The sequence below is a fragment of the Anthonomus grandis genome, chromosome 15 (genome assembly GCF_022605725.1).
Source record: "Anthonomus grandis grandis chromosome 15, icAntGran1.3, whole genome shotgun sequence".
NCBI lineage: Eukaryota > Metazoa > Arthropoda > Insecta > Coleoptera > Curculionidae > Anthonomus > Anthonomus grandis.
This window is the reverse complement of record NC_065560.1, coordinates 10,027,373-10,054,971: the sequence shown is the minus strand read 5'-3', so window position 1 is coordinate 10,054,971 and position 27,599 is coordinate 10,027,373. Positions and strand designations below refer to the sequence as shown.

The 27,599-nt window shown below is 34.5% G+C and overlaps 2 protein-coding genes across 3 annotated transcripts in view; one reads left to right on the top strand and one right to left on the bottom strand.

Annotated features, from left to right (window-relative positions):
* The window catches only part of LOC126744840 (zinc finger protein Gfi-1b), a 189,296-nt gene that overhangs the window by 31,235 nt on the left and 130,462 nt on the right, over window positions 1–27,599 (bottom strand). The gene's annotated exons all lie outside the window — the stretch shown is intronic.
* LOC126744845 (uncharacterized) lies at window positions 20,840–22,550 on the top strand. 2 transcript variants are annotated; one of them, XM_050452404.1, is made up of 3 exons: window positions 20,840–22,174; window positions 22,233–22,331; window positions 22,390–22,550. In XM_050452404.1, exons 1-2 carry the CDS (start codon window positions 21,085–21,087, stop codon window positions 22,322–22,324), a joined length of 1,182 nt encoding a protein of 393 aa, XP_050308361.1. In that variant the 5' UTR covers window positions 20,840–21,084; the 3' UTR covers window positions 22,325–22,331; window positions 22,390–22,550. The 2 variants fall into 2 exon arrangements, with proteins under 2 accessions (XP_050308361.1, XP_050308360.1); XM_050452403.1 differs by having other exon boundaries at window positions 22,233–22,472.

The window sequence follows — 27,599 nt, the reverse complement described above, 5'->3', positions numbered from 1 at the left end:
GGAGCTATCGGGAAAATTCCAACGGGTTTGTCTTAGTTTCGTCCTTCTGAATCCAACGAGGCCATTCGCAAGGTCGTAGCTCCTATATTAGCTGAGATCTTGCATTTTTGTGGCCATTTTTGGGCTCAAAAACGGGGTCGAAAATTGACTTTTTTCCGAATTTTCAAAAAGCCATAATTCCACTTGTTCTGGTCGAATTTCGTTATAACCCGGTGTTTACGTAATGTAGGTGATGGGAATAAGCCGCTGATAGGGGTTTCTATAGCTATTTTTGGGTTTAAAGAAAATCGATTTTTCGCATTTTCAAAGTGCTATAATTCCCTTAGTTTTTTATCGAAATTCATTGTAACCCAGTGTTTTCGTGTTGTAGGTGATGGGAACAAGCCGCTGGTATAGTTAATTCAAATTCGAAAAAAATCAATTTTTGGTGAAAAATTCGATACGGGGGGGGGGTATACCCGAAAAATGAAGAAACCCAAATTTTGAAGGCCTATATCTCGGCTTCTGTGGGAGCTATCGGGAAAAATTTCAACGGTTTTGTCTTAGTTTCGTCCTTCTGGAATCCAACGAGGCCATTCGCAAGGTCGTAGCTTCCATATTAGCTGAGATCTCGCATTTTTGTGGCCCATTTTTGGGCTCAAAAACGGGGTCGAAAATTGACTTTTTTCCGAATTTTCAAAGAGCCATAATTCCACTTGTTCTGGTCGAATTTCGTTATAACCCGGTGTTTACGTAATGTAGGTGATGGGAATAAGCCGCTGATAGGGGTTTCTATAGCTATTTTTGGGTTTTAAAGAAAATCGATTTTTTCGCATTTTCAAAGTGCTATAATTCCCTTAGTTTTTATCGAAATTCATTATAACCCAGTGTTTTCGTGTTGTAGGTGATGGGAACAAGCCGCTGGTATAGTTAATTCAAATTCGAAAAAAATCAATTTTTGGTGAAAAATTCGATACGGGGGGGTATACCCGAAAAATGAAGAAACCCAAACTTTGAAGGCCTATATCTCGGCTTCTGTGGGAGCTATCGGGAAAATTCCAACGGTTTTGTCTTAGTTTCGTCCTTCTGAATCCAACGAGGCCATCCGCAAGGTCGTAGCTTCCATATTAGCTGAGATCTTGCATTTTTGTGGCCCATTTTTGGGCTCAAAAACGGGGTCGAAAATTGACTTTTTTCCGAATTTTCAAAAAGCCATAATTCCACTTGTTCTGGTCGAATTTCGTTATAACCCGGTGTTTACGTAATGTAGGTGATGGGAATAAGCCGCTGATAGGGGTTTCTATAGCTATTTTTGGTTTAAAGAAAATCAATTTTTCGCATTTTCAAAGTGCTATAATTCCCTTAGTTTTTATCGAAATTCATTATAACCCAGTGTTTTCGTGTTGTAGGTGATGGGAACAACCCGCTGGTAAAGTTAATTCAAATTCGAAAAAAATCAATTTTTGGTAAAAAATTCGATACGGGGGGGTATACCCGAAAAATGAAGAAACCCAAACTTTGAAGGCCTATATCTCGGCTTCTATGGGAGCTATCGGGAAAATTCCCACGGTTTTGTCTTAGTTTCGTCCTTCTGAATCCAACAAGGCCATCCGCAAAGTCGTAGCTCCCATATTAGCTGAGATCTCGCATTTTGTGGCCCATTTTTGGGCTCAAAAACGGGGTCGAAAATTGACTTTTTTTCGAATTTTCAAAGAGCCATAATTCCACTTGTTCTGATCGAATTTTCGTTATAACCCGGTGTTGTTACGTATTGTAGGTGATGGCAATAAGCCGCTGATAGGAGTTTTCTATAGCTATTTTTGGGTTTAAAGAAAAATCGATTTTTCGCATTTCAAAGTGCTATAATTCCCTTAGTTTTTATCGAAATTCATTATAACCCAGTGTTTTCGTGTTGTAGGTGATGGGAACAACCCCGTGGTAAAGTTAATTCAAATTCGAAAAAAATCAATTTTTGGTGAAAAATTCGATACGGGGGGGTATACCCGAAAAATGAAGAAACTCAAACTTTGAAGGCCTATATCTCGGCTTCTATGGGAGCTATCGGGAAAATTCCAACGGGTTTGTCTTAGTTTCGTCCTTCTGAATCCAACGAGGCCATCCGCAGGTCGTAGCTTCCATATTAGCTGAGATCTCGCATTTTTGTGGCCCATTTTTGGGCTCAAAAACGGGGTCGAAAATTGACTTTTTTCCGAATTTTCAAAGAGCCATAATTCCACTTGTTCTGGTCGAATTTCGTTATAACCCGGTGTTTACGTAATGTAGGTGATGGGAATAAGCCGCTGATAGGAGTTTCTATAGCTATTTTTGGGTTTAAAGAAAATCGATTTTTCGCATTTTCAAAGTGCTATAATTCCCTTAGTTTTTATCGAAATTCATTATACCCAGTGTTGTCGTGTTGTAGGTGATGGGAACAACCCGCTGGTAAAGTTAATTCAAATTCGAAAAAAATCAATTTTTGGTGAAAAATTCGATACGGGGGGGTATACCCGAAAAATGAAGAAACTCAAACTTTGAAGGCCCTATATCTCGGCTTCTATGGGAGCTATCGGGAAAATTCCAACGGGTTTGTCTTAGTTTCGTCCTTCTGAATCCAACGAGGCCATCCGCAAGGGTCGTAGCTCCTATATTAGCTGAGATCTTGCATTTTTGTGGCCCATTTTTGGGCTCAAAAACGGGGGTCGAAAATTGACTTTTTTCCGAATTTTCAAAAGCCATAATTCCACTTGTTCTGGTCGAATTTCGTTATAACCCGGTGTTTACGTAAATGTAGGTGATGGGAATAAGCCGCTGATAGGGGTTTCTATAGCTATTTTTTGGTTTAAAGAAAATCAATTTTTCGCATTTTCAAAGTGCTATAATTCCCTTAGTTTTTATCGAAATTCATTATAACCCAGTGTTTTCGTGTTGTAGGTGATGGGAACAAGGCCGCTGGTATAGTTAATTCAAATTCGAAAAAAATCAATTTTGGTGAAAAATTCGATACGGGGGGGTATACCCGAAAAAATGAAGAAACTCAAACTTTGAAGGCCTATATCTCGGCTTCTATGGAGCTATCGGGAAAATTCCAACGGTTTTGTCTTAGTTTCGTCCTTCTGAATCCAACGAGGCCATCCGCAAGGTCGTAGCTTCCATATTAGCTGAGATCTCGCATTTTTGTGGCCCATTTTTGGGCTCAAAAACGGGGTCGAAAATTGACTTTTTTCCGAATTTTCAAAGAGCCATAATTCCACTTGTTCTGGTCGAATTTCGTTATAACCCGGTGTTTACGTAATGTAGGTGATGGGAATAAGCCGCTGATAGGAGTTTCTATAGCTATTTTTGGGTTTAAAGAAAATCGATTTTTCGCATTTTCAAAGTGCTATAATTCCCTTAGTTTTTATCGAAATTCATTATAACCCCAGTGTTTTCGTGTTGTAGGTGATGGGAACAACCCGCTGGTAAAGTTAATTCAAATTCGAAAAAAATCAATTTTTGGTGAAAAATTCGATACGGGGGGGGTATACCCGAAAAATGAAGAAACCCAAACTTTGAAGGCCTATATCTCGGCTTCTATGGGAGCTATCGGGAAAATTCCAACGGTTTTGTCTTAGTTTCGTCCTTCTGAATCCAACAAGGCTATCCGCAAGGTCGTAGCTCCTATATTAGCTGAGATCTTGCATTTTGTGGCCCATTTTTGGGCTCAAAAACGGGGTCGAAAATTGACTTTTTTCCGAATTTTCAAAGAGCCATAATTCACTTGTTCCGGTCGAATTTCGTTATAACCCGGTGTTTTACGTAATGTAGGTGATGGGAATAAGCCGCTGATAGGGGTTTCTATAGCTATTTTTGGGTTTAAAGGAAAATCGATTTTTCGCATTTTCAAAGTGCTATAATTCCCTTAGTTTTTATCGAAATTCATTATAACCCAGTGTTTTCGTGTTGTAGGTGATGGGAACAACCCGCTGGTAAAGTTAATTCAAATTCGAAAAAATCAATTTTTGGTAAAAAATTCGATACGGGGGGGTATACCCGAAAAATGAAGAAACTCAAACTTTGAAGGCCTATATCTCGGCTTCTATGGGAGCTATCGGGAAAATTCCCAACGGGTTTGTCTTAGTTTCGTCCTTCTGAATCCAACGAGGCCATCCGCAAGGTCGTAGCTCCTATATTAGCTGAGATCTTGCATTTTTTGTGGCCCATTTTTGGGCTTAAAAACGGGGTCGAAAATTGACTTTTTTCCGAATTTTCAAAAAGCCATAATTCCACTTGTTCTGGTCGAATTTCGTTATAACCCGGTGTTTACGTAATGTAGGTGATGGGAATAAGCCGCTGATAGGGGTTTCTATAGCTATTTTTGGGTTTAAAGAAAATCGATTTTTCGCATTTTCAAAGTGCTATAATTCCCTTAGTTTTTATCGAAATTCATTATAACCCAGTGTTTTCGTGTTGTAGGTGATGGGAACAACCCGCTGGTAAAGTTAATTCAAATTCGAAAAAATCAATTTTTGGTGAAAAATTCGATACGGGGGGGTATACCCGAAAAATGAAGAAACCCAAACTTTGAAGGCCTATATCTCGGCTTCTATGGGAGCTATCGGGAAAATTCCAACGGTTTTGTCTTAGTTTCGTCCTTCTGAATCCAACAAGGCTATCCGCAAGGTCGTAGCTCCTATATTAGCTGAGATCTTGCATTTTTGTGGCCCATTTTTGGGCTCAAAAACGGGGTCGAAAATTGACTTTTTTCCGAATTTTCAAAGAGCCATAATTCCACTTGTTCCGGTCGAATTTCGTTATAAACCCGGTGTTTACGTAATGTAGGTGATGGGAATAAGCCGCTGATAGGGGTTTCTATAGCTATTTTTGGGTTTAAAGAAAATCGATTTTTCGCATTTTCAAAGTGCTATAATTCCCTTAGTTTTTATCGAAATTCATTATAACCCAGTGTTTTCGTGTTGTAGGTGATGGTAACAAGCCGCTGGTAAAGTTAATTCAAATTCGAAAAAAATCAATTTTTGGTAAAAAATTCGATACGGGGGGGTATACCCGAAAAATGAAGAAACCCAAACTTTGAAGGCCTATATCTCGGCTTCTATGGAGGCTATCGGGAAAATTCCAACGGTTTTGTCTTAGTTTCGTCCTTCTGAATCCAACGAAGCCATCCGCAAGGTCGTAGCTTCCATATTAGCTGAGATCTCGCATTTTTGTGGCCCATTTTTGGGCTCAAAAACGGGGTCGAAAATTGACTTTTTTCCGAATTTTCAAAGAGCCATAATTCCACTTGTTCTGGTCGAATTTCGTTATAACCCGGTGTTTACGTAATGTAGGTGATGGCAATAAGCCGCTGATAGGGGTTTCTATAGCTATTTTTGGGTTTAAAGAAAATCGATTTTTCGCATTTTCAAAGTGCTATAATTCCCTTAGTTTTTATCGAAATTCATTATAACCCAGTGTTTTCGTGTTGTAGGTGATGGTAACAAGCCGCTGGTATAGTTAATTCAAATTCGAAAAAAATCAATTTTTGGTGAAAAATTCGATAAGGGGGGGTATACCCGAAAAATGAAGAAACTCAAACTTTGAAGGCCTATATCTCGGCTTCTATGGGAGCTATCGGGAAAATTCCAACGGGTTTGTCTTAGTTTCGTCCTTCTGAATCCAACGAGGCCATCCGCAAGGTCGTAGCTCCCATATTAGCTGAGATCTTGCATTTTTAGGGCCCATTTTTGGGCTCAAAAACGGGGTCAAAAATTGACTTTTTTCCGAATTTTCAAAGTTCTATAATTCCACTTGTTTCGGTCGAATTCCGTTATAACCCGGTGTTTTCGTGATTTAGGTGATGGGAATAAGCCACTTATAGGGGTTTCTATACCTATTTTCGGGTTTAAAGAAAATCGATTTTTCGCATTTTCAAAGTGCTATAATTCCCTTAGTTTTTATCGAAATTCATTATAACCCAGTGTTTTCGTGTTGTAGGTGATGGGAACAAGCCGCTGGTATAGTTAATTCAAATTCGAAAAAAAATCAATTTTTGGTGAAAAATTCGATACGGAGGGGTATACCCGAAAAATGAAGAAACCCAAACTTTGAAGGCCTATATCTCGGCTTCTATGGGAGCTATCGGAAAATTTTAACGGTTTTGTCTTAGTTTTGTCCTTCTGAATCCAACGAGGCCATCCGCAAGGTCCTAGCTCCCATACTAGCTGAGATCTTGCATTTTTGTGGCCCATTTTTGGGCTCAAAAACGGGGGTCGAAAATTGACTTTTTTCCGAATTTTCAAAGAGCCATAATTCCACTTGTTCTGGTCGAATTTCGTTATATCACGGTGTTTTCGTAATGTAGGTGATGGGAATAAGCCGCTGATAGGGGTTTCTATAGCTATTTTTGGGTTTAAAGAAAATCGATTTTTCGCATTTTTAAAGTGCTATAATTCCCTTAGTCTTTATCGAAATTCATTATAACCTAGTGTTTTCGTGTTGTAGGTGATGGGAACAAGCCGCTGGTGTAGTTAATTCAAATTCGAAAAAAATCAATTTTTGGTGAAAAATTCGATACGGGGGGGTATACCCGAAAAATGAAGAAACTCAAACTTTGAAGGCCGATATCTCAACTTCTATGGGAGCTATCGGAAAAATTCCAACGGTTTTGTCTTAGTTTTGTCCTTCTGAATCCAACGAGACCATCCGCAAGGTCGTAGCTCTTATATTAGCTGAGATCTTGCATTTTTAGGGCCCATTTTTGGGCTCAAAATAGTTGTCAACAAAAAGATATTTTGGAAAAAAATCATATTCTTTAGAAATTCGAAAGCGTTAAAGAAAAATTGTACAACAGATTAAAGACTGACTAAATTCTGTGAACTACGTTAAAGTATTCTAAACATAAATTTGGTTTATTAGGACAAGATTGGCCATAGGTTCTCACTTTTTTTAAGTTTATTGCGAGCTTCCATGCACTTTCTGACTTTACCTTTTCGTAACATTTGGTACATGGTCGCCTCTTGTTGTACGGAAGAGTTCCAATTTCATGTCGTTTTCGGATTCTTTGTGTGTCAGGTTCAACATTATTATCAGGAAAGGATTTACATAACTTATAGGTTATCCGCTTGCGAAAGTCAACAATTGGCATATTTTCTTTCATCACCTGTTTGTATATTATCCAAGCGTTTACTAAAGCAGTATTCAAAATTATTTCAAACGCTAATTTGCGGCACCACTTCAACGATTTTCTTAGTGGTAATTGATATGCTGTCATTTGATCAGACAAGTCAACGGCAGATTTTCCAGCGTTGTATTCTACAAGCATTTGTGGCTTATGTTTAAAATTGCTCATGCGATTTTGCGTGAGTACCATGGAGTCAGAATGTTTTGTGGACAATAAAAGGACCTCGCGCTTGTCACGCCATTTTAGATCAGATATGCCTTGTGCATTTTCTCTAATGACGTGTTCACCAATTTTCAGTTTTTTGTCAATGACTTCCTTAGGTAAACCTTTACGGTTTTTTCTGCGTGTACCTAGAAGGTGTGTTTGCTTCTCTAATAGTTTAGAAGCCAGCTCCACATTAGTGTACCAGTTGTCGGTGACAACAGTTCGGCCGCAGTTTAAAATTGGCTGACATAGGTTCATTACCACATTTGTAGGTGTAGTTTTGATTAGTTCCAAATTTTTGCCTGCATATATTTGCATGCTGTATGTGAAACCGCCATTGCTACATAACTTGAACAACTTGAACAACTTGATTTCGTATCGGTGGGGCTTGTTTTTTATATATTGCTTCATTACAAGTCTTCCTCTAAATGGAATTAAAGATTCATCTGTACAAACAGTTTCTGAAGGGTTGTATAAACTCTGAATATTTTTCTGTACCTGGTTGTACTTTATGTATCGTTATCGTTATTACTGTTATCTTCATTGTTTGAAAAATGAACCATACGGAGAATAAGTTCAAAACGATTACGGCTCATGCATTCTGTGGGCATTGCAATTTTGAAAATTTTTTCTTTGCTCCAGTAACATGAAATACTTGGCATTTTCATAATACCCATGTAGGAAAAAAGACCAAAGAATCGTTTTATTTCAAACTTATCTGTTAGCGTTCAGTCATGTAATCGTGATTGCCTGGATATATCATTTCTTGTACATATTGTTTGGGTCGCATACAAATTTGTTTCATCCGCTACATATGCAAAAAAATCATCATCGATCAGTGAGAAATAAAAGTCTTCTGGATTTGATTGATGCATCAAGGCAGCAAATTCAGGAATTACACCTTCATTCTCAGCAAACCGGATAAGATTAGTCTGGTTCCCCATTGGCAATGTCCATATATCATCACCAATATCATCTGGCATGGATACGTCGTGTTGTGTTAGGGATTCGGCATCTGATTGGTATCCCCCTCCATCAATTTCTAATTCAGCGGAAGATGTTGATTGTAACAGTCCAGTCGTGTGTGTCGTGGGTTGAAAACTTGATGCCTGAGCTCCAGTCTCTAGTTCAGCGTGGATGGATGACAGCAAATTTTCGATTGGACGCAGGTTTGCTTTTTTTCTTCTTCAGATTCAGAATCGGAAGTACAAGCATCACTGTCAAAATCAGGATCATTTATCAAATCATCTGCGAGAAAAAGCTGTTCTATAATATATATAGTAACTATTTATAGTAACTCTAAAATATGAAAAAAAAAAACAATTTTACCTGAATCAAAATCCGATTCTTCAGCAGACAAGTCAATATTTGTAGCTATAGCCTCTAACTCAGCATTACTTAGTGATCTCTTTCTTTTATAAAATATTATTCTTCCGAATAAAACAAAACACAATATAAACTCGTAAATATTACACAACAACATGCACAGTGAACGGAGCGGGCAAACAAACTAATCCACGAACAATAAAAAATACAAACAAGTCAGCGCAAGTCAAGATGGACCGCGGTATCGGACGAGATTCGTTTGCGCCGACTCGGTCTATAGGACCGCGAGGGAAAACAACAACTTTTGAAGGCTCCATGGGATATTTTTCAAGATTTTCGCTAGAATTTCTTTAGTTATGCAGTCCTATATTAAATGGCAACATTGGCCTGTAGGACAATATTATTTTAATAACAGATATTTTAATTAATTAATTTACAGGAAATACAGAAAGAATTGTGTACAACAGGTTTAAGGTTTAAAATTGAATAATACAATATGATAATAAACTAAAGGAAAAGTTATGAAAGAGGCTTATAGGCTAATAAAAATTTGAGAAAATATACATTTACTCAAAGCATTACCTACCTACAAAATCTCTAAGAGAAATTCAAGATTTAAGATTATTGATTAAAAAATCCTACTAAGAAAGACATTGAAGCAACAAAGAGGTCCAAGTTGTGGTTACAAAGAGTATTAAATAAGTTACACATCTAATAAATCGGCGACCTTCTAAAAATGTTATTTATTGCTCTATTACACTGAAAAGTTCGAGAGATTCTAGAGTTTAATCTGGGAACAACAAAGTAAATTTGATTTAACAATGAGCTACAGACGATTTTATAATTAACTAACTTATATACAAAGACCACGGTCGCTACCACACGGCGGTCGGCTAAGGCTTTCATGTTAAAACGTGCAAGCATTATATCTTGACATGTTCCTTTTGCTGGATAAACGCCATCGATCTTGTACATTAAATATTTTAAAAATCTACACTGAATTGATTCAATTTTATCAATCTCCACCTGATATACTGGATGCCATATAATTGAAGCGTACTCAAGCTTGGAGCGAACAAATGAGCAATATAAGAACTGTATAAGATTATTTATTTATTTATTGAATTACCTCAAAAAACTGTTCTTGCCCCATTCTATTATTCATCTTAAACTTCGAGGTAAATTAATTTCGAATCTCTATTTAGATGGAAATCTTGATCCTCTGAATTGCTCGATGTACGTTGTTGCATCTGACTTCTATACATCCTTCAAATGTTCCAATATTATATATAAAAATCCAATATAATATATACTTCCTTGATCTTTTGGGCCTGTTACATGTTTGCAGGACAAGGCCACTCTCATGATTGTCAAAAACCATTTACTTGCCGCTAACTTGATATCTAACATCGCTATGTTTATATCTTACTCATTCCATTATTCTCATCTGTCAATATTATTGCCCTTCTTTGTATTAACTCAAAAATTAATTTTTAACGGGAGTATTAAAATTTTTGAAATAATTGCTACCTCAATTTTAATAATATATTTTTATTTATAATACGATTCACCAAACATCTGAACTCCTATAAAATAGTTTTGCATTTTAGCATACTCCCAAAGTTGCGGGAATACTGACCTGTACTTTTAGAAAATGCCTCGCAATTTGCGTGGGGAGCAGATTGACCGTTGGCCGCTGATTGGATTTCCCCGGAGAGATCCGGGGGCCCTATATGGGATTCAGCTGATTTTGAAATCCCGCCAGCGAATTTGGAGATCAAGTAACGCTTTGAAGCCCGACTAAACAAAATTTGCTTGGAAATGTTCTTTTCCTTTGTGTCGGGAAATGAAATTTCTCCAAACCGATTTTATGAAGTGAACTCGTTAACTTCATCCTTTTTACCAGGAATTCTAATTGAACATTAGGTCAACAACTTAACAGTGTTCTATAATACTCGCATATCTGATTAATTATTAAATTTTTGTTTATGTTTATTTGCAACCGTAATAAATTAAAAGTACCTAAACAAGTGGTCCTAGACCCAAAGGGCACAAAAAATCAGGATTATTTTCAGACCTCATAAGCTTTATTATGAATTTGGAATAAATGTTGTGGGTGAAGTAAAAGTTAAAATTTTCAATTAAACATCATTTAAACCCACACCTTACTTCCTTCATCTTCAGTATAAAACCAAACGTTTTACCCTCAATACAAAGAAAAAACACATCCCAAAATACTAAACATTCGTCCCCAAGATACGAAATAAAGGATCTATTTTCTTCCCTGAACGGGGCGGAGCTCCCTCGAGTCTCCCCATCAATTCGGGGCCTCGGATATCGCCTCTTCCCCCACCGCACTATCCTGCCCCTTTGAAAAATTATATTACAGCCCTCTCGTTCTCGTACGTGAGCCTATTGTCAAATAAATAAATAAAATTTGGATAATGTTACATTTTAAAGTAATACGGTTTGCATAATGGCCTGAAATATCCGCTTGGCGTTTTAGAGACAGGGTACGTGATCTGTATTATAATGAGAAAAGGGCGAGAATCTATAGGATGTTTAAGTGCTGAAGGATATCACCCTGTAGCATATTAAAACTAGGCAAATGATAATTAATCGTCAATGCTTTGGCTATTATGACACCCAAAGGACTAAGAAAAGCATCTTTACATGCAACATTTCATGTAGTGGGGCTTTAGAGATTAATATCTAAGGTACCGATTATTCTTTATTTGTTGTGTGGAACATTTTACGATAATCGTCTAAGCCATGAGTTCTCCTCACTATTTAAAGTTTGATCTAAAAATAAGCTTCAGTAGGTCTGTACACCATACCCTTTTAGATTATGCTCACAGTAATTACAAAAATAGCATTAGCTTAAAATCCCATTATTCATGTTTTTGTTTTTAATAAAAATTAAATGGAAAAAATCCGCAACCTTTCGAAATAAAAACTCGGGGTAGCATCCATAAAACACCTTTGCTTTAAAAATCGTAAAATCCTGGAAATAAAAACAAAAGCCGGTTAACGAGGCCGCTATATCTCGTACGGTCCATAAACAGACAAAGCCGTGGAGCAAAGGAGCAAATCTTGGAACTGAGGTTTCCTGTGGAACGATGGGAACCGGAACAGGTGTCCAGTGGAACGGACGGGACGTAATGGCGTCTCCGTTCACGGCCATTTATATACATTCTCGGACAAACTCTCTCGCGTTTTGGATTTACGAATGTCCGATATTTTATTGGTCTTAGATAGAATCAGTAGTTTATTCTTAATAATTATAAAGTTTTTAAGATATTGGTTTTTCTAAAGTACCTAACCAAAAAAACTTAAACTATGAGATAAATATAATAAAACCGTTGTTGGTTTTATCCAGGGCTTGTAAAAAAGGAAAATTTTCTTTCCTTTAGTTAGTTTTATGCTAAAAGCTATTCCACAAGAATTAACTTTTGTAGGTTATAGTCCAGATCCGAAATATTACTAGATATTGACGTTGTGTAACTTGAAGCTAACTGATTTTTCGATTCAGCTTTTGCCCTCATTGACCTGCCTGTTCTCTCACATCCATGAAAATAATTTAGCTTTGAGAAAAGCGTCTTTAGTTGCTGCATTTCCTCTTTAGATTAGAACTCTCCGATGAATTACTTGTTTTGATGTAAATATACGAAAATACATACGAAATAGGTTCAGCCCTTTTAGTTTAATAAGAGCCATTTACATAAAACAATCTTATAGAAAAATATAAAAAGACACAAAAGGAAATAAAACAAGAAACTCATATAATAATAATAATAATAATAAATCATTTTATTGTTCCATAACATTTACATAGTTTATAATATTTAGATACATATAATACTGGAACAAAAGGCTTTTTATTCAGCATTCCTCCCAAGGAAGGGGCTGTTAAAGCCCATGCATTGCTATACACTTTTCATTATAGCACTCAAATAACCTTCACAATAATTCCTCAATTTTTGCCAGTAACCCAATTATATATAAAGTAGGCAAAAAGACTTACATTAAACCAAACTAACAATTTGGACGAATAATAATATTATTATCTACATCTACCCTAGATCTGCTAAACTCAATGATAAAAATCTAAATTTGCTAAAGGAGTTGCTGCCTGATTTTATTTTTTAAATGCACAACAGAAAAATTAAATGTATTAATTTTAAATTTATTAAGGGTGGAGGCTATGTTATATGAAAATCCCTTTTTGAAAGACTCTTTATTGTGTCTTGGGATTGTAAAAATATGTTTTCTTCATATATTAAGATTATGGATATCCGCACGGTATACTACTTTCTTATTAAGATAAATTGGACATTTATATTTAACAATGTTATAAAAAAAGCAAGCCGAGTGCAATATTCTTCTATTGAACATAGAAAGCCAATTAAGTTCCCTGAGCTTATGTGATACACGCTGCCTTCGTCTAATGCCGCATATAAATCGTATACAAGAGTTTTGTACTTTCTGCACTCTTTTAGCCTGAGTTGTGTCCAAATAGGGCCCATAAACGCTATCAGCAAAATTAAAATGTGACAACAAGTGCTTCACAGAATTCTATTTTTGTTTTCCTTTCTAAAGAATCTCGGTGGAGAAAAAGGGATTTCAGGGCTGAGTAAGATTTTCATGTATTAAATGAAGTTATATGTTCATCAAATTTAAGTTTATTATCAATCATTAAACCTAGGGTCCTTGAAGAGTTTCTAAAAGAGATATTACACTGCCCAATAGTGAGTCTTAATTTATTATAAATTATTTTTCGAAGTCTTTCACTGCAGAAAAGTAAAGCCACTGACTTTTGTGGATTTAATTTTAATAAATGATCTTCCGATAGTGCGTTAAGAGTTTTAAGATCTATGTTTAGTCTAAAATTTGCCTCTACAGCATCCTCCGGCTTAAACGAGTATATTAATTGTGTGTCATCGGCGTAAAAATGATATTTACAAAACTTTAAGGATGCTATAAAATTAGACGTATAAATGGTAAAAAGAAGAGGGCCCAAGACACTTCCCTGAGGAACACCAGCAAAAATAGACATAAGTTTGGAAAATGTACTATCTAGCGTTACTCTTTGCGTCCTTTTACTTAAAAACGACTTAACCAAAGCTTGGGCATTAACACCAAAACCACAATCAGATAATATGGCTAGTAAAATATCATAATTTAACATATCAAAAGCACGAGAATAATCCAGGAGCACCAATACGCTTGCCTTACTCTCGTCTTGTGCACCAGTAAGTTGATCCGTAACATCCGCAAGTGCTGTGACCACGGCGAAATCCTGATTGTTTTTCTGGCAAAAGGTTGTTGGACCACACGAAGCCTGAAATTTGGGACGCCATAACCTTTTCCAGAATTTTAGACATAGATGGTAAAATAGAAATGGATCTAAGTTGACTATAGGTCTCAGGATTACTCACTTTAGGAAGCGAAACCACTATAGCAGCTTTCCAATCACTTGGAAAAACTGAATCTCGTAAACAACAATTTAATGACGAAAGCGATTAAGTGCATCAGTCCTTAACTTTTTTAATAATTTCAAATTATCCGTGAACCACGGGCAGTATGGTTTTTTATTGTTTGTTTTTCTAGTTTTAAGAGGAGCATGTGCATTAAGTAGGGTTGTTAATTTTGACGTAATAAAATTAACTTTTTTATCAACTGTATCTAAGTTATAAATTTCATTCCAAGCGATCATTTCTAAATCCATTTGAAATTCAGCCAAATTAATTTTTTTTAAATTTCTATAAACCACTGTCGAGCTCGGTGGAGCCTCATTTTGAAAAGGAATGTTACATCTTGTGAGAAGACGATCCGAAATATTAAGATCTTCTACCTCAGTATTAATTTTAAAATCACTATCAAAACAGATTAAATCTATAATACTTTGGGTTTTTTGAGTCAATCTAGTTGGCTCAGAAACATATTGACTTAGATTAAAAGTGTGTAAAATATTATTTAATGTACTGGTGTTTGCAGAACTGTCATCCAAGAAATCAATATTAAAATCACCCAAGCACAATATTTTATCGGTAGTCGTAAAAAACTGTAATAGAGTATCCTCAAAGCAAGCAAAGAACTCATTACAATTGGTATTGGGTGGCCTGTATATTACCCCTATCAAAAGACTCGAGCCATCAACAAGATCCTTAATCCAGATATGCTCCAGAAAATTTAATGTTTGATTTATACATAATTTATATTTTAGGAAACTTTTCATATAAACAGCCACTCCTACTCCTCGCGAAGGTCTGTCTTGTCTGATAAGCAGATAACCATCAATATTTATAGAATTATTAGCAATATTATTAGACAACCAAAAATATCATAACTGTAATTAGATATGTGGTTTTTTATATCATCGAATGAGTTCAGCAACGATCTAACATTTAAGTGTCCAACCTTTAACATATTATAAAAATTTTATTATTACTACTTAAGTCTATAACCAAATAACAAGCAAAAAGAAAAACTAGAATATGAAAAAATCTGTGAAACAAGGCATTATACTATAGCCGCTCTGTAGTTAATCTACCTACAATAGAATTATCTTAAAAAAAAACATTTAGTAGAACAAAATATACATATGTTTAAATATTCATTAACAAAATAATATTGGAGATAACTAGCTTATTACTCTCTTTACTGGGATTTTGTAAACTTACTTATTAAGTATCAACAATAAAAAAAGTTTTATATCGCGAAAGAAAACTGAACGAAGGAAAAGTGTAAGGAAATAGAAGTCCTGGATAATCAACATGACACTTTTGGCATGTATAAAAATGTCAGAGAAAGACAAATTTACACAATAAGAATGCCACTTATATGCTAGTAAATACTAAAGGCAAAAATATCCTAGATGAAAAAGAATCGTTTAAATTTAAATTATGGAGTACAGCTTATTGTATTCTCACGTATTATGGACCTCCAAACTCCTTAATGCTTAAATTTTTTTCCTAATGACAGGGATAACATCTTTTCTTGTATCTATAAAACCATTGACTACATTATTTGCAGTGAAAATTTTAACATTGATTTTCTTAAAATTTCTAACCCAGTTTTAACATATTTGGATACATACGACTTAGCACAAGTAATTAATAAAATCTACTTTAATTCTCAATTTTTATTTTCAAGCTCTTAAAACTAAAACTTTGTGAGAACTCCAATGATAGACTTTGGTTTTTTTTGAAATTTCACCACGTCTGAATTAAAACCCCCGCCCATAGCACCTCCGCACTAGTGCGGAGCTATTTACATCTGTGCCCCCGCCATTATTTTATCCTATCGTTGCTTTCATAAATTCAACCTCTTACATTTTAAGAGTGACCTATTTTATTCATACAGGAGAGAGTGATAAAAGAATTAGTTATTTTATTATCCAATTATTCGATAACCGAGAATCAGTAAAAATTAGAAAGCTTACAAAGCCAAAAGCAGATTGGTTAACAGGGAACGTAAAAATGCTTATGCATGCTAGAGATTTACAAAAGTATAAGCAATCCAAAAATATACGCAATCTGACTTTTGCGGCTATTAAGAGGGTAAAGCAGCAATATTTAAGTTTGATTTTATTTAAAAAAAGCCTCGCAAAATTCAGAATGCTTTAAATAATCTAAAAACTTATTCCAACAACAAAAATCGCATTAACCTACCCCTAAATCTTTCAGATACTTACCTCATTAATAAATATTTTTTTATTTTTTTCTTTGAGTTCAAACAACGTTAACTGCTTAAGCAAAATTGACTTTTACAATGGTAATCTTCTTGATAACACCGTCAATTTTTTTAGCTTATACACGGAGGAAGAGGTTTATAAAATTGTGTTTGATTTTTAAAGGAACTGTGTCGGTTCTGATTATATTCCTTTGACAATGGTTTGGACAAGCACTTTAGTTCCGAAATATTGTGTAAACAATTACAACATAGAAGATAATTTTATGCAAATAAAATAATCTTGCCTTGATTTGGAAAAGTACCAAAGGTATTCCCTTACCTAAATGTAAGGAACCTAAACATTTTTCCAGTGTTGTCGAAGATATTTGAAAAAAATACTCAATCAAAAATGCTTTATTGTCAGAAAATTTACATTTAATCGACAAAGCTAAAGGAAAAAAAAATACAAATATAAACAAATAAACATAAAAAAATACTCAGACAAAATACACACAAAGTAAACAGGTACATAACAAAACAAAATACTGTACAAATTATCAAATTGTACAATTTGGTCGAAATACATAAATAAAATGAAATAATTAAATATATAAAATTGTCAAAAACCTTAGTCTCAAAAAAAAAAAACATACAATAAAAAGCAGGCAAACATTTTGCAAATAAATAGGTAGCTAATAACGCCAGTGTGTGTGCTTTAAAAGAAAATATTAAAAAAGTCTTCTACTGTATATAGGGCTTTTTGCAGTAGTAAAGATTTTAGGGCATTGCGAAAACAACTAAAAGTAGTCATCGATTTTATTACGGAAGGCAGATGGTTGTGCCAAAGTATATATATAGATTTCAACTGCGAATGTTAGACTGTGGTTGTGCATTTTTATTGCTGCATAAAGTATAGAGTTATTTACTAATTGTGACCGTACCTTAGTGAATAGCTGTGGGATGGTGCTTCTGGAATCTGCGACACATGTTTGCGGATAAGGCAGATAGATTCAAATATAAATAACGAGGGAAGAGTAAGGATCTTATATTTTATAAAATTTACTTGGCATTGAGCTCTACTATCAAGTCCTAATAAGCAGGGTAGCGCTCTCTTTTGAAGTTTAAATATACGCTCAAATTGGGTCTTGCAGCATGTACCCCAGAATGGAAGGGCGTAACGAAGATGTGACTCAAAAAGAGTATAATAACTTGTTTTGGCCGTGAAAAAGCCTAATTCTTTTAAGATTGATCTTATGGCAAAACATGCCGAGCTTAGTTTTTTAAATAACGTATCTATGTGAAAATCCCATTTCAAAGAGCCGTCCACAACAAGACCCAAGAACTTGACAGACTCAACAACTTCCAAACTGGTATTGTTTAGAATAAATAAGAGGAATGGTCGTTTTATATGATAAGACTTTAGTTTTTGAGAGATTTAGGCATAAAAGATTGGAATCGCACCACGATTTAATGAAGACCAAGTCGTTGGAAATTGTTGTATGTAGTGCCATTGCATTCGGAATGCTCCAAGTAAAGCTAGTATCATCAGCAAAAAGACAGATTTTTCCACTTACGTTTAGGCTGGCCAGGTCATTTATAAACAGCAGAAAGAGCATAGGACCCAAAACAGAACCTTGAGGTACCCCACATTCAATTGGTTTACAAGAAGATCTTGACGTATCGACCTTTACAAGTTGACTTCTGTTGCACAAATATGACTTAAACCAGTGAAGGGATATACCTCTCAATTTGTTAATTAAAATAATGTGGTTTACGCAATCGAAAGCTTTTGAAAAGTCACAGAAAATTGTTGCTGTTAAGTAATTTTTGTTGATATTTGAATAAACGCTGTTAAATAGGGAGAACATAGTAACGTTGGTGCATTTTTTGCTTAGAAATCCTTTTTTGCTCCAAACTGATAAGGGGTTAAGATATTATATTTAAACAAAAATGACAAAAACCTTTTTTTAGCCAGGCGTTCTATGATCTTTGAGAGGGTTGGAAGACGTGCAATTGGAGGATAGTTTGAGGCTTGATCTTTATCTCCTCCTTAATGTAATGGAATAATTATTGCAGTTTTAAGGCAGTTTGGAAAGACCCCATTTGAAAATGACATGTTGATTAGGTCTACTAAATGGATTAGAGTACAATCAGGCATATTTGAAAACATTTTAAGAGTAAGCCCATCTGTACCAGCTGATGATTTGTTTTTTATTTCATTAATTGTACTTTGAAGTTCTGTAAATGATACTGGCGTAAAAAAGAAATTGTACAAATTTTCATTAGAGAGATATGACAGAGGATCATCAGAAGGTGTTATGGTGGCCATTAGATTTTTTGCCACGTTTACAAAGTAATTGTTTAGGTCCTCGGGTGATGTAGAGACATTGCTGGTTGAGGTAGACTTATTTCTTAGTTCGTTAACAATAGACCATGTTTCTTTAGCTACCATGGCAGATTTTGCCAGCCTCCCACTGTAATAGATTTCTTTTGCAATATCAAATAATCAAATACTTAAATATGGTGATATAAACAAAATAATACCAGAAAATCAGTGTTGGGGGCTTCAGTATAGCAATTGCATCGACGTAGGTAAGAAATATTATTTTTGAGGCCTATGATAAAAGGTTTGCGTCGCTGACTGTTTTGCTGACTATTCAAATAATTTGCCACGAATAGTCAATAGTTACTGATTTCTAAACTTAAATTTTATGGCTTTGATTTACTTGCTCTGGAATTGCTTAGATCTTAGCCTAATCAAAGAACTCTTTTATCTGGAGTTCCAGAGGGCTGAATTATAAGTCCTTTACTTTTTATTATGTATACGTCACATTTAGTATAACACCTAAATACTTTCATTAAAGTAATATACTAATAAAGTAATTAACCTAAATACTTCCAGTAATGTGGCTAATAATGAACTTGCATCAAATTGACATACTCGTCAGAGCATAATTTAAATTTAAATTCCATTAAAATCTAACGTGATGTTAATTACAAGCAAGAGTAAGGTTGGTATTTATAATTGTATTTATAACTAAAATGTGATCGTCACTTTAGGAAGAAAGCATTTTATATTGTCATATTCAACGAGAATAGCGAGATTTTCCAGATTTGCTATTGAAAATTTCTTAAAGAAAATTATTTACCGACGACGCCGGCTTTACAAGAAATGGAATTTTTAATTTCCATAACAATCATGTATAGGCAAATAAGAATCACCATTCTACTGTACAAAGAGCTCATCAGAACCAGTTTTCTTCAATTGTCTGAGTGGGAATTATCAATTACATTTATTAGAACCCGTATTTTTACAGCAGCGGCTAAATGGAGAAACCTACACATTTTTTTTACAAAATGAATTACCGCTACTATTAGAAAATCTTCCACTTCTATTACGAGCACAAATGTGGTTTATGCACGACCAGGCTCCTCCACACTTTGAGATTACACATTATCTCTAGAAACCATTGAAATAATGCTTACCCATAGTTTTGGATAGGTTGTGAGGGTCCAATGTTATGGCCACCACGCTCTCCTGACCTAACCCCCTTGATTTCTACTTATAGGGGCACATTAAACAGCTCGTTTATTCTCGGCTTATATCCAGTATTGATGTTCTTAGATAAAGTATCGAGGAAGAATTTTAAACAGTTAAAAAATGTAAGAATTCTTTCAAGAGTGCATCGTAATGTAATAAAAAAATTTGTAGGTTATCGTGCATGGTAATGCTAATATTAATAATTACAATATACAAAATTTTATTGTAAACGTTTTTAAAATTATAAAGAAAAAGATCGCCTTTAGGTGTCTTTTTAAAAGGGGAATAACTTTCTTAGGAAGTGTTTGCGGACCCATGCTGAACCCATGAAAGGATGCCGCCTACTTTTGAATCACCACTTCATAATCCATTACTAACAATATTTATAATCAATTTATATATACAATTTATTCTTTAATAATCTGAATTTCTTTTTAAATTATATCATTATCATTTGCAACCTATTACATATAAAATTTATTTAAAACATAATATACATCCTTACGAATAACATCAATTGGTTAATATCATTGTAACTATTTCGTTATTAGAGTCCAGAACTCTACGGTTCTTAAATTTGCAACATTGTACTTCAGTGACATATGGCATTGTTTTAAACTTAGACGTAATTCATAACCCTATGTGAATTTTTTTATTCCAAGTTCATGATAATAAATGAAGACCACAGGGGAAAAACGTGTTAAGTCAAGAAATTTGTGAAATCGAACTAATCAGAAAAATGATAGGTTAAAAGGTATATTATCTATATGCACGGCCATACAGGGGAATAACGTGACCAGTCACCAGTTTTAACAAGAATAAATATTGGTTTACTAGGAAAGAACGTGTTAACTCCACGCGGTACAATGAAAAAACGTGTTAAGTCACTTTTGCCGTTATCTTGCGCGTATATAAATTAGTCGTCTGGCAGTCGTTGTTTATATCTTCGGCAAGTAAGGTTAACGATACCCGCGTAAAAAGGTTTTGTTTGTTATTGCTGTTAGTGAAAAACAATACAATAGACAATAATAATTTGAGTAATTGTGAAGATCATGAGACAAAGCCAGTAAGCACAAAAAAGAGAAAATGTACGGGTCGGGTAAGAGATGCTACCAAGTTAATAAGGCTTCAGTTACATCTAACTGGTGATGCCTGTCAATGCCGACGATACAGATGTTTTGAAAAAATAACTGCAGATGAAAGCATGGACATTGTACCAAAGTTTAATCTAATAAAAAGTTGGAATGATCAAACAGCCTATTTAACAGGTCTAATTTCTCTTTGTCCAGTGGCTCAGCGCCGACCTCAATTACCGGAAGATGAGAGTGTCCTGAGAACTTCAACGTTTTATTACAAGGTGCGTATAGTTCGTGAGAATGTAGCAGTTGAAGAGCGAGTTTGCAAGAATGCGTTTGTTTCTCTACATGGTTTAACAAGACGTAGAATAAAAACCATACAAAAGAGTCTCCAGAAGAGTGGAACTGCACCTATTGATAAACGCGGCAGACATTTGAATAGAAAACACAAACTAAGCGTTGAAACTAAAAACAAAATTTTAGAACACAATAAAAGTTTCAAGACTCGATTAAGTCACTACAGTCTTAATAAAATTAAGAGAATTTATTTATCTGCCGAGTTAAATGTGAAAAAAATGTGTGATATGTTTAAAGAAAAATTTCCTCAAGTTAAGGCTAGTTATGAAACTAACCGCTCCATATTTTGCAGCAAGTTTAATATATCCTTTGGATATCCGCGTAGTGATACTTGTAGCTTCTGCGACCAATTAAAAGTACAGATTGATGCATGCCACGAGGAAAAGGGGATTAAGGATTTGATAATTCAACAAAAACTACATCTAGCGAAAGCCGAGGTATTCTACGCACGTAAAAAGCAGGCCAGGTTGAGGAGTCGAACAAAGGCAGACACAGAAGCAATATGCATGGATTTCGGAAGAAATTTGCCCATGCCGAATTTATCTACGAATGATGTGTACTACAGCCGGCAGTTATCATTATTTTCATTTATTGTACACAAGCTCTCAAATTCTGAAGTATTCTTCTATGCTTATCCTGAGACAGTAGAAAAAAAGGGCGCGAATGAATTCTGCTCATTTTTTGTCCACACGTCCAATCCGGCAATTAAAATTACCAAGGAACATCCTCGCTTAGTTTTTCATCGAGATACTTACATTGGTCTTTGGAACTCGTCAGTTATTGTACCTCCAAGAAAAAAGAGAATCACTGGTCCGCCGCTACCCGACGGTCAGTTTTACCACCCACCAGTCGCAACTTTTGGTTAGTAGGCTCGTTTTGACTTTTGCAACAATTTAATTATCAGTGATTTTTTATACAGATGATACACCTATCCCTTTGGAGAAATACAAGGACCTGCAGAACTTTAAAAAATTTTGCACCCCAGAGAGTCAGCTTTTTATTCTAATTTAAAACACAAGTAGAGACAACTCCTTGGCTTGGTGAGTTATGAGTTATTAATACTTTGTTTTTTACAGCTTTTTCCGTTCATCCCATAAGAACCGAATCCAGAAGAGAAGTTTTATTTTTGTTTATTATGACAACCATTCTTTTATAAATACCTACATATAAATAAAATAATACATTATAGTTTATGTTTGGTAAATAAATAACAGAGTATAAATAATTATTTAAGCAAAATTTAAATATAAATTAATCAATCGCCACTGACTTAGCAGTTTGTTTCTTTCATTGTATAAGTATATACAATGAAAGAACGTGCTAAGTCAGTGAAATAACATCTTTTTCCCAGGTATTCGCAGTTGTTTGAAACTTCGACACATTGTGGTGAAGTACCAGTTTGATATTATATTACAAAATGTCATTGAGGAGATAGAGCAAGGTCATAGCTTCAATATGATGGCAAATAAATAACCATTTTGCAAGCTGTGTAATTATCATAGCGTTTCTAACCTTAAAATTCGTTTCCTGTCAAAAAATAGAAATATGACTTGGCACGTTTTTCCCCTGTGGTCTTCAAATATACATACAACGTTTAAGTCATTTCACTATGATCCGTTGAGCATTAGTCAATGCTTTTGGAACTTCTAACGTGTGTTGTTTTAAATGTTCATATTTTATAACCGGTCTCGTTTTAAGGAATTGGATTTATTAATATAGACTTGTATATCACTTCTAACAGTAAAGTACTTTTCATCACTTTCAGTTCATTCAATTGGTACTGATGATGCTCTAAAGGCCTAAAACACTCTGCGACGCTTTTTATATAAAATTACTCGATAAAACATGAACTGGATTTGTTATTTATACAGGGGGTTCAGAAAAAGGAGGCCAATCCGCCGGTCACATATAGGGTGGACCAAAATAATCCGACCTTTTTTTTTAATTAGGCGCTCGTTATTCAATATACAGGGCATTAAAATGAGAAATATAAAATCGTTTTTTTTTTAAGTAAGTCGAGTGTTTCATAAGATATTAAGTTAAAATTTGGTGTAAGGGGGTTTTTTAGAACGAGAAATTGAAATCCGTTTACGACTTACTTTAAAAAAATATTTAATATTTCTCAGTTTGAAGCCCTGTTTATTGAATACCGAGCGCTCAATAAAAAAATTGCATAAAGAAAGTCGTATTATTTTAGTCCACCTTATATGTGGCCGGCGGATAGTCCTCCTTTTTTCCGGACACCCTGTATAGGAGTGGCAACTAAAAACAATTTAAGAAAATAAGATTTTTATTAGTGGCAACTAAAAACAATTTAAAAAAATTAGATTTTTACCCTAAACCGATGCTATCACATTTTTTGAAGAATCGATCGCCCCGATTCATAACGCATAAAATTTTGTGAAATTTTGTTTAACATTTTAAAGCTAACCTAGTCCTGTTTGACACATTTTGAATCTCCAATAGACTAACATGTGATTATGTCTTAGGCGAGTGTTGCAGTTTTGCTTCAGGACCTAAGGCAATAAAATAATGCGTTAAAGTTTGATCTCGTAGTTCTGAATAACTCCGTAAATTACTATTATACTCCAATAATATTGATTAGGTTTGAACAATTTTGCTAGCACACGAATATCCCGAGATACATCGTACACCTATTTTCATCCGTACAAGACCCATCTTAACTAGTCGAAGGCTCTGGATTAATAAAAAATTCACGAAGCCTTGGCGATATATCCAGAGATCGCATGTCCAGGGAGTGTTTGTCTCGGTGGCCACTTGTACCAGTCATGTCGCCGCCAAAAGCGGATAACTCACAATCTCTGTCTAGATAAATATTTTAATACACCTGTTTTCCGCTAAAATACGGTCAATGTCGGTGTTTTTTTTTCGGGCTCTTAAGGGTGCTAGACATGAGATGGGATAATTGCAGCCTGCAAGATATTGATATCGTAATTAAGGATCAACTGTGATTATAATTAAAATTTATTTAATTCAACGTTTTCGCACGCCACTGATTTAATCCTACCCAATACACCCGCCTCTATTCAGCGTAAAATCTATTACACAGCCTACTATTATTGCCGAACGTCGAAATTCCATGGGGGCGAAGCCCGAGCGGCGAGGGGCGGCAAAATGATTAATAGTTTAACCCCTGCCCGATAATGGGGTTCATTACAATTACAATATAAACATGTTAATCAATTTGGTATTGACGCCTTGACTAATGACTATAGTTGTTTGAGGAAACTTGTGTTTCCCCCTCATACAAAAAATGTAAATTTGCTTTTATGTTTTCATTACTTTTTATTATTTGATCATAAAGTAGCTTTTATGAAAATAATAAATTTATTTACATTATTTACTTTTGATCAATTAAGACTTTTACTTTACCAGGGTTTAATATCCTTATCATTTTTTAGTAAAAATGATTGATGTAGTCTAAGATAATTAATGGATTTATGCTCTCTTTTCTCCTTATAAAAGTCTTATGTAATGAAGAACAGTCATATTTATATTACACCAGACATTCCGCATCTATTCAGATATTTTCATTAAATTCGGCTCGAAGGACCAAACATCTGTCCAAAAAAAATCACAAATAAACAATCTCCGACCTTTTTGCTGCATTTGATGATAACATAACAATATTGAAATTTTAATTCTTAAATGGACACGTTTGACAGTTAACAGGTGACCGATGGATGTATACTTCCAAAATATACAGATAAAATACATCTATTTGCTGCACTGAAAAATCCTAGGGTTTTTATTTTGAGTCCTGTTTCATAACACTTCTCTCGCAGTAATCTGTACAATACCCAAAATCCGTGGCTTAAGTCGATGACAACTTTGACAGATAGGTATGAGGTTTTAAAAAATAAATAATGAGTAATGCTACCTAAATTTGCATTGAAAAGCCATAACTATCTTACAGCTGAAGCTCACTTTAAGTTTTCTTTCCTTTAATTTAACTCTTTTTTAGATAATTTTCAATACTTTCCTATGCAATAATTGAAAAAAATATAACATAATTTCTAGCATAGGTACTATCAAACTGGAAGTGGCAAGCAATAGTTGCCATTTCCAGTTCCTTAACCTCAATTACCAGTTTTTCTTCTTAATAGCTAATTGGTAGTTCATTTTCCCAATTTATAAAAGGCGCATACCGTGCCATCATCCTTATGAAATTTCTATTTTTTTCATCCAATTTTTTAAATCCAAATACAGCCTTCTTCTCGATATAATTGAAAGAGTAACCCAAGCCCAAAACCGAGTAATAATTGGTACCAAAAGCCAAACATTACTTTTCCCTACTTTTGTTAAAACCAGAAGTGCATTGGTAAATCCCAATTAAGAATCATTCCATGCTAAAAATCGGCAATAGAAGCCTGTCATGTTAGATGGATCGACTTCATGCTGTCGTAGTTCTATGTACCCACTGAGTTTGATACTGACGTTGTTAAAACGATAACGCTGTCACAAACTAATGACGAACCCCTGCGTATATTGGAATTGATAAAGATTACCCTTAAAAAAGCTGAAATCCTACTTTATACAAGGAGACGAAATTTGTATCATTGCATCTCTGGGATTTACGCAGCTAAAATACTCCAGGACAATAACATTTATAGAAATCCCATTGAACATCAATTTTGATGAAGATTGAGTTTAGCAGTTAAAATTTAGGCTACCATATTTACAATAATTAAATCTGCAGAGACCTAGAACGCTATATAGGGACTCATTTTTATGAACAAGTGCAAATCTGTAAAATTAACTCTTAAATCACGTTTTTTTGAATATTACAACTTGCAGAACTTTGAGAGCTATATCTACAGATAACTTGTAACAAAGTGTTTGCTCTTTTTTACCAGTGTAGTGCGTAAAAAAAATCATTATAAACTCTCCTAGTACAATCACACAGATATCAGGATTAAGAAAGCGCACAGAAGGGTTTTCGGTATTATCTGCGGTCCATCTCCCATAGTATTTCACTGGATCTACTGACGTGTCGTCAAACTATGACTGAACGGTTCGTGTACCCATGACCTCTGTCAAATTTTATCGTTTTAGTGGTATTTTTTGCATATAAAAGCGTTTTTTTTTTTTGGTCCTTCAAGAATTCAGGGAAAACATCTAAAGAGATGGAGAGTGGAATAACACAAATTTGACTGCTCTTCATTTCATAATAGTACTGTAGAAGGAAAAATAGCATTAATACATTAATTACCTTAGACCACATCAATAATTTCTAAAGGGAAATAGAGCTGGTTCTTGATAATGATAGTGAACGCAGTTAAGGTAAGAGTCTATACTGATCTGAACGAATTTATTATTTTATATTAGTTACCTTATGACCAGTTAATAAAAAGTAAAGAAAATATAGATTCAGGAAATTACTGCGCTTCTGTTGAAACAGTTTACAAGTCAGTTAGGTGTATCAATACCCTCTTTTGAGCTCTAGTTAGAAACAAGTTCTCGCATATATTATTACAGCAGTGAAATTACATCAACTTGCAGCTTAAATGACTTGAGAAAAATTAGACATTAAAGTATGTACCAAGCTTATGAGGCAATTAGATGAGAGCATTTTTACCAAACTTAGTACGTTGGAATTAATTATATCGTCGTTATATGTGCGCGTTGAGAAATGTGAAGAGTCAGTTATGACAAACACAAAATTAATTATTTATATGGACGAGATTTTTAAAAGCTTAAATAATTTTCTAAAAACAATTTGATTAGAATCTGTAGTATGGAGGCTAGGAAAAACAATGACATTCCAGAAAAAAAATATGTCCTTTTATAAAGAATAAACTGCACTTTTGTGTGCCACTCAAAATCTGGAATTTGCATTTATCGTCAATAAAAAAAGGCAATAAAACAAGTTATCGCTCCCAAATTTTTAGTAACTAATTTCAATTAAAAGACTTGGTTGGTTACAATTATTAACTTAGCTTAGAGTAGCAGCATATATTTGACTATGTACTAAAAAAATACACACCCCTATTGAACCAATAATCTAGAAAGTATCTTACCATTTTGAAATCAATTTAATACGATATGCTGATTAATTTTATTATAATGATTCGATACGCCAATTTTTGAAATCACTAGCCAGACAGTGCAGTAATTTTATTTTCCAGGACAATTAATTAAAGTTGGGAAAAGACACAATTTTCAACACAAGTTTTTTAACTTGTCAATAATCTAATAGTTTCTTAAAAATGTAAACAGTTGTGTTTAAAAATAGTTTTGTAATTCATCAAAGGGTTATTCAGGG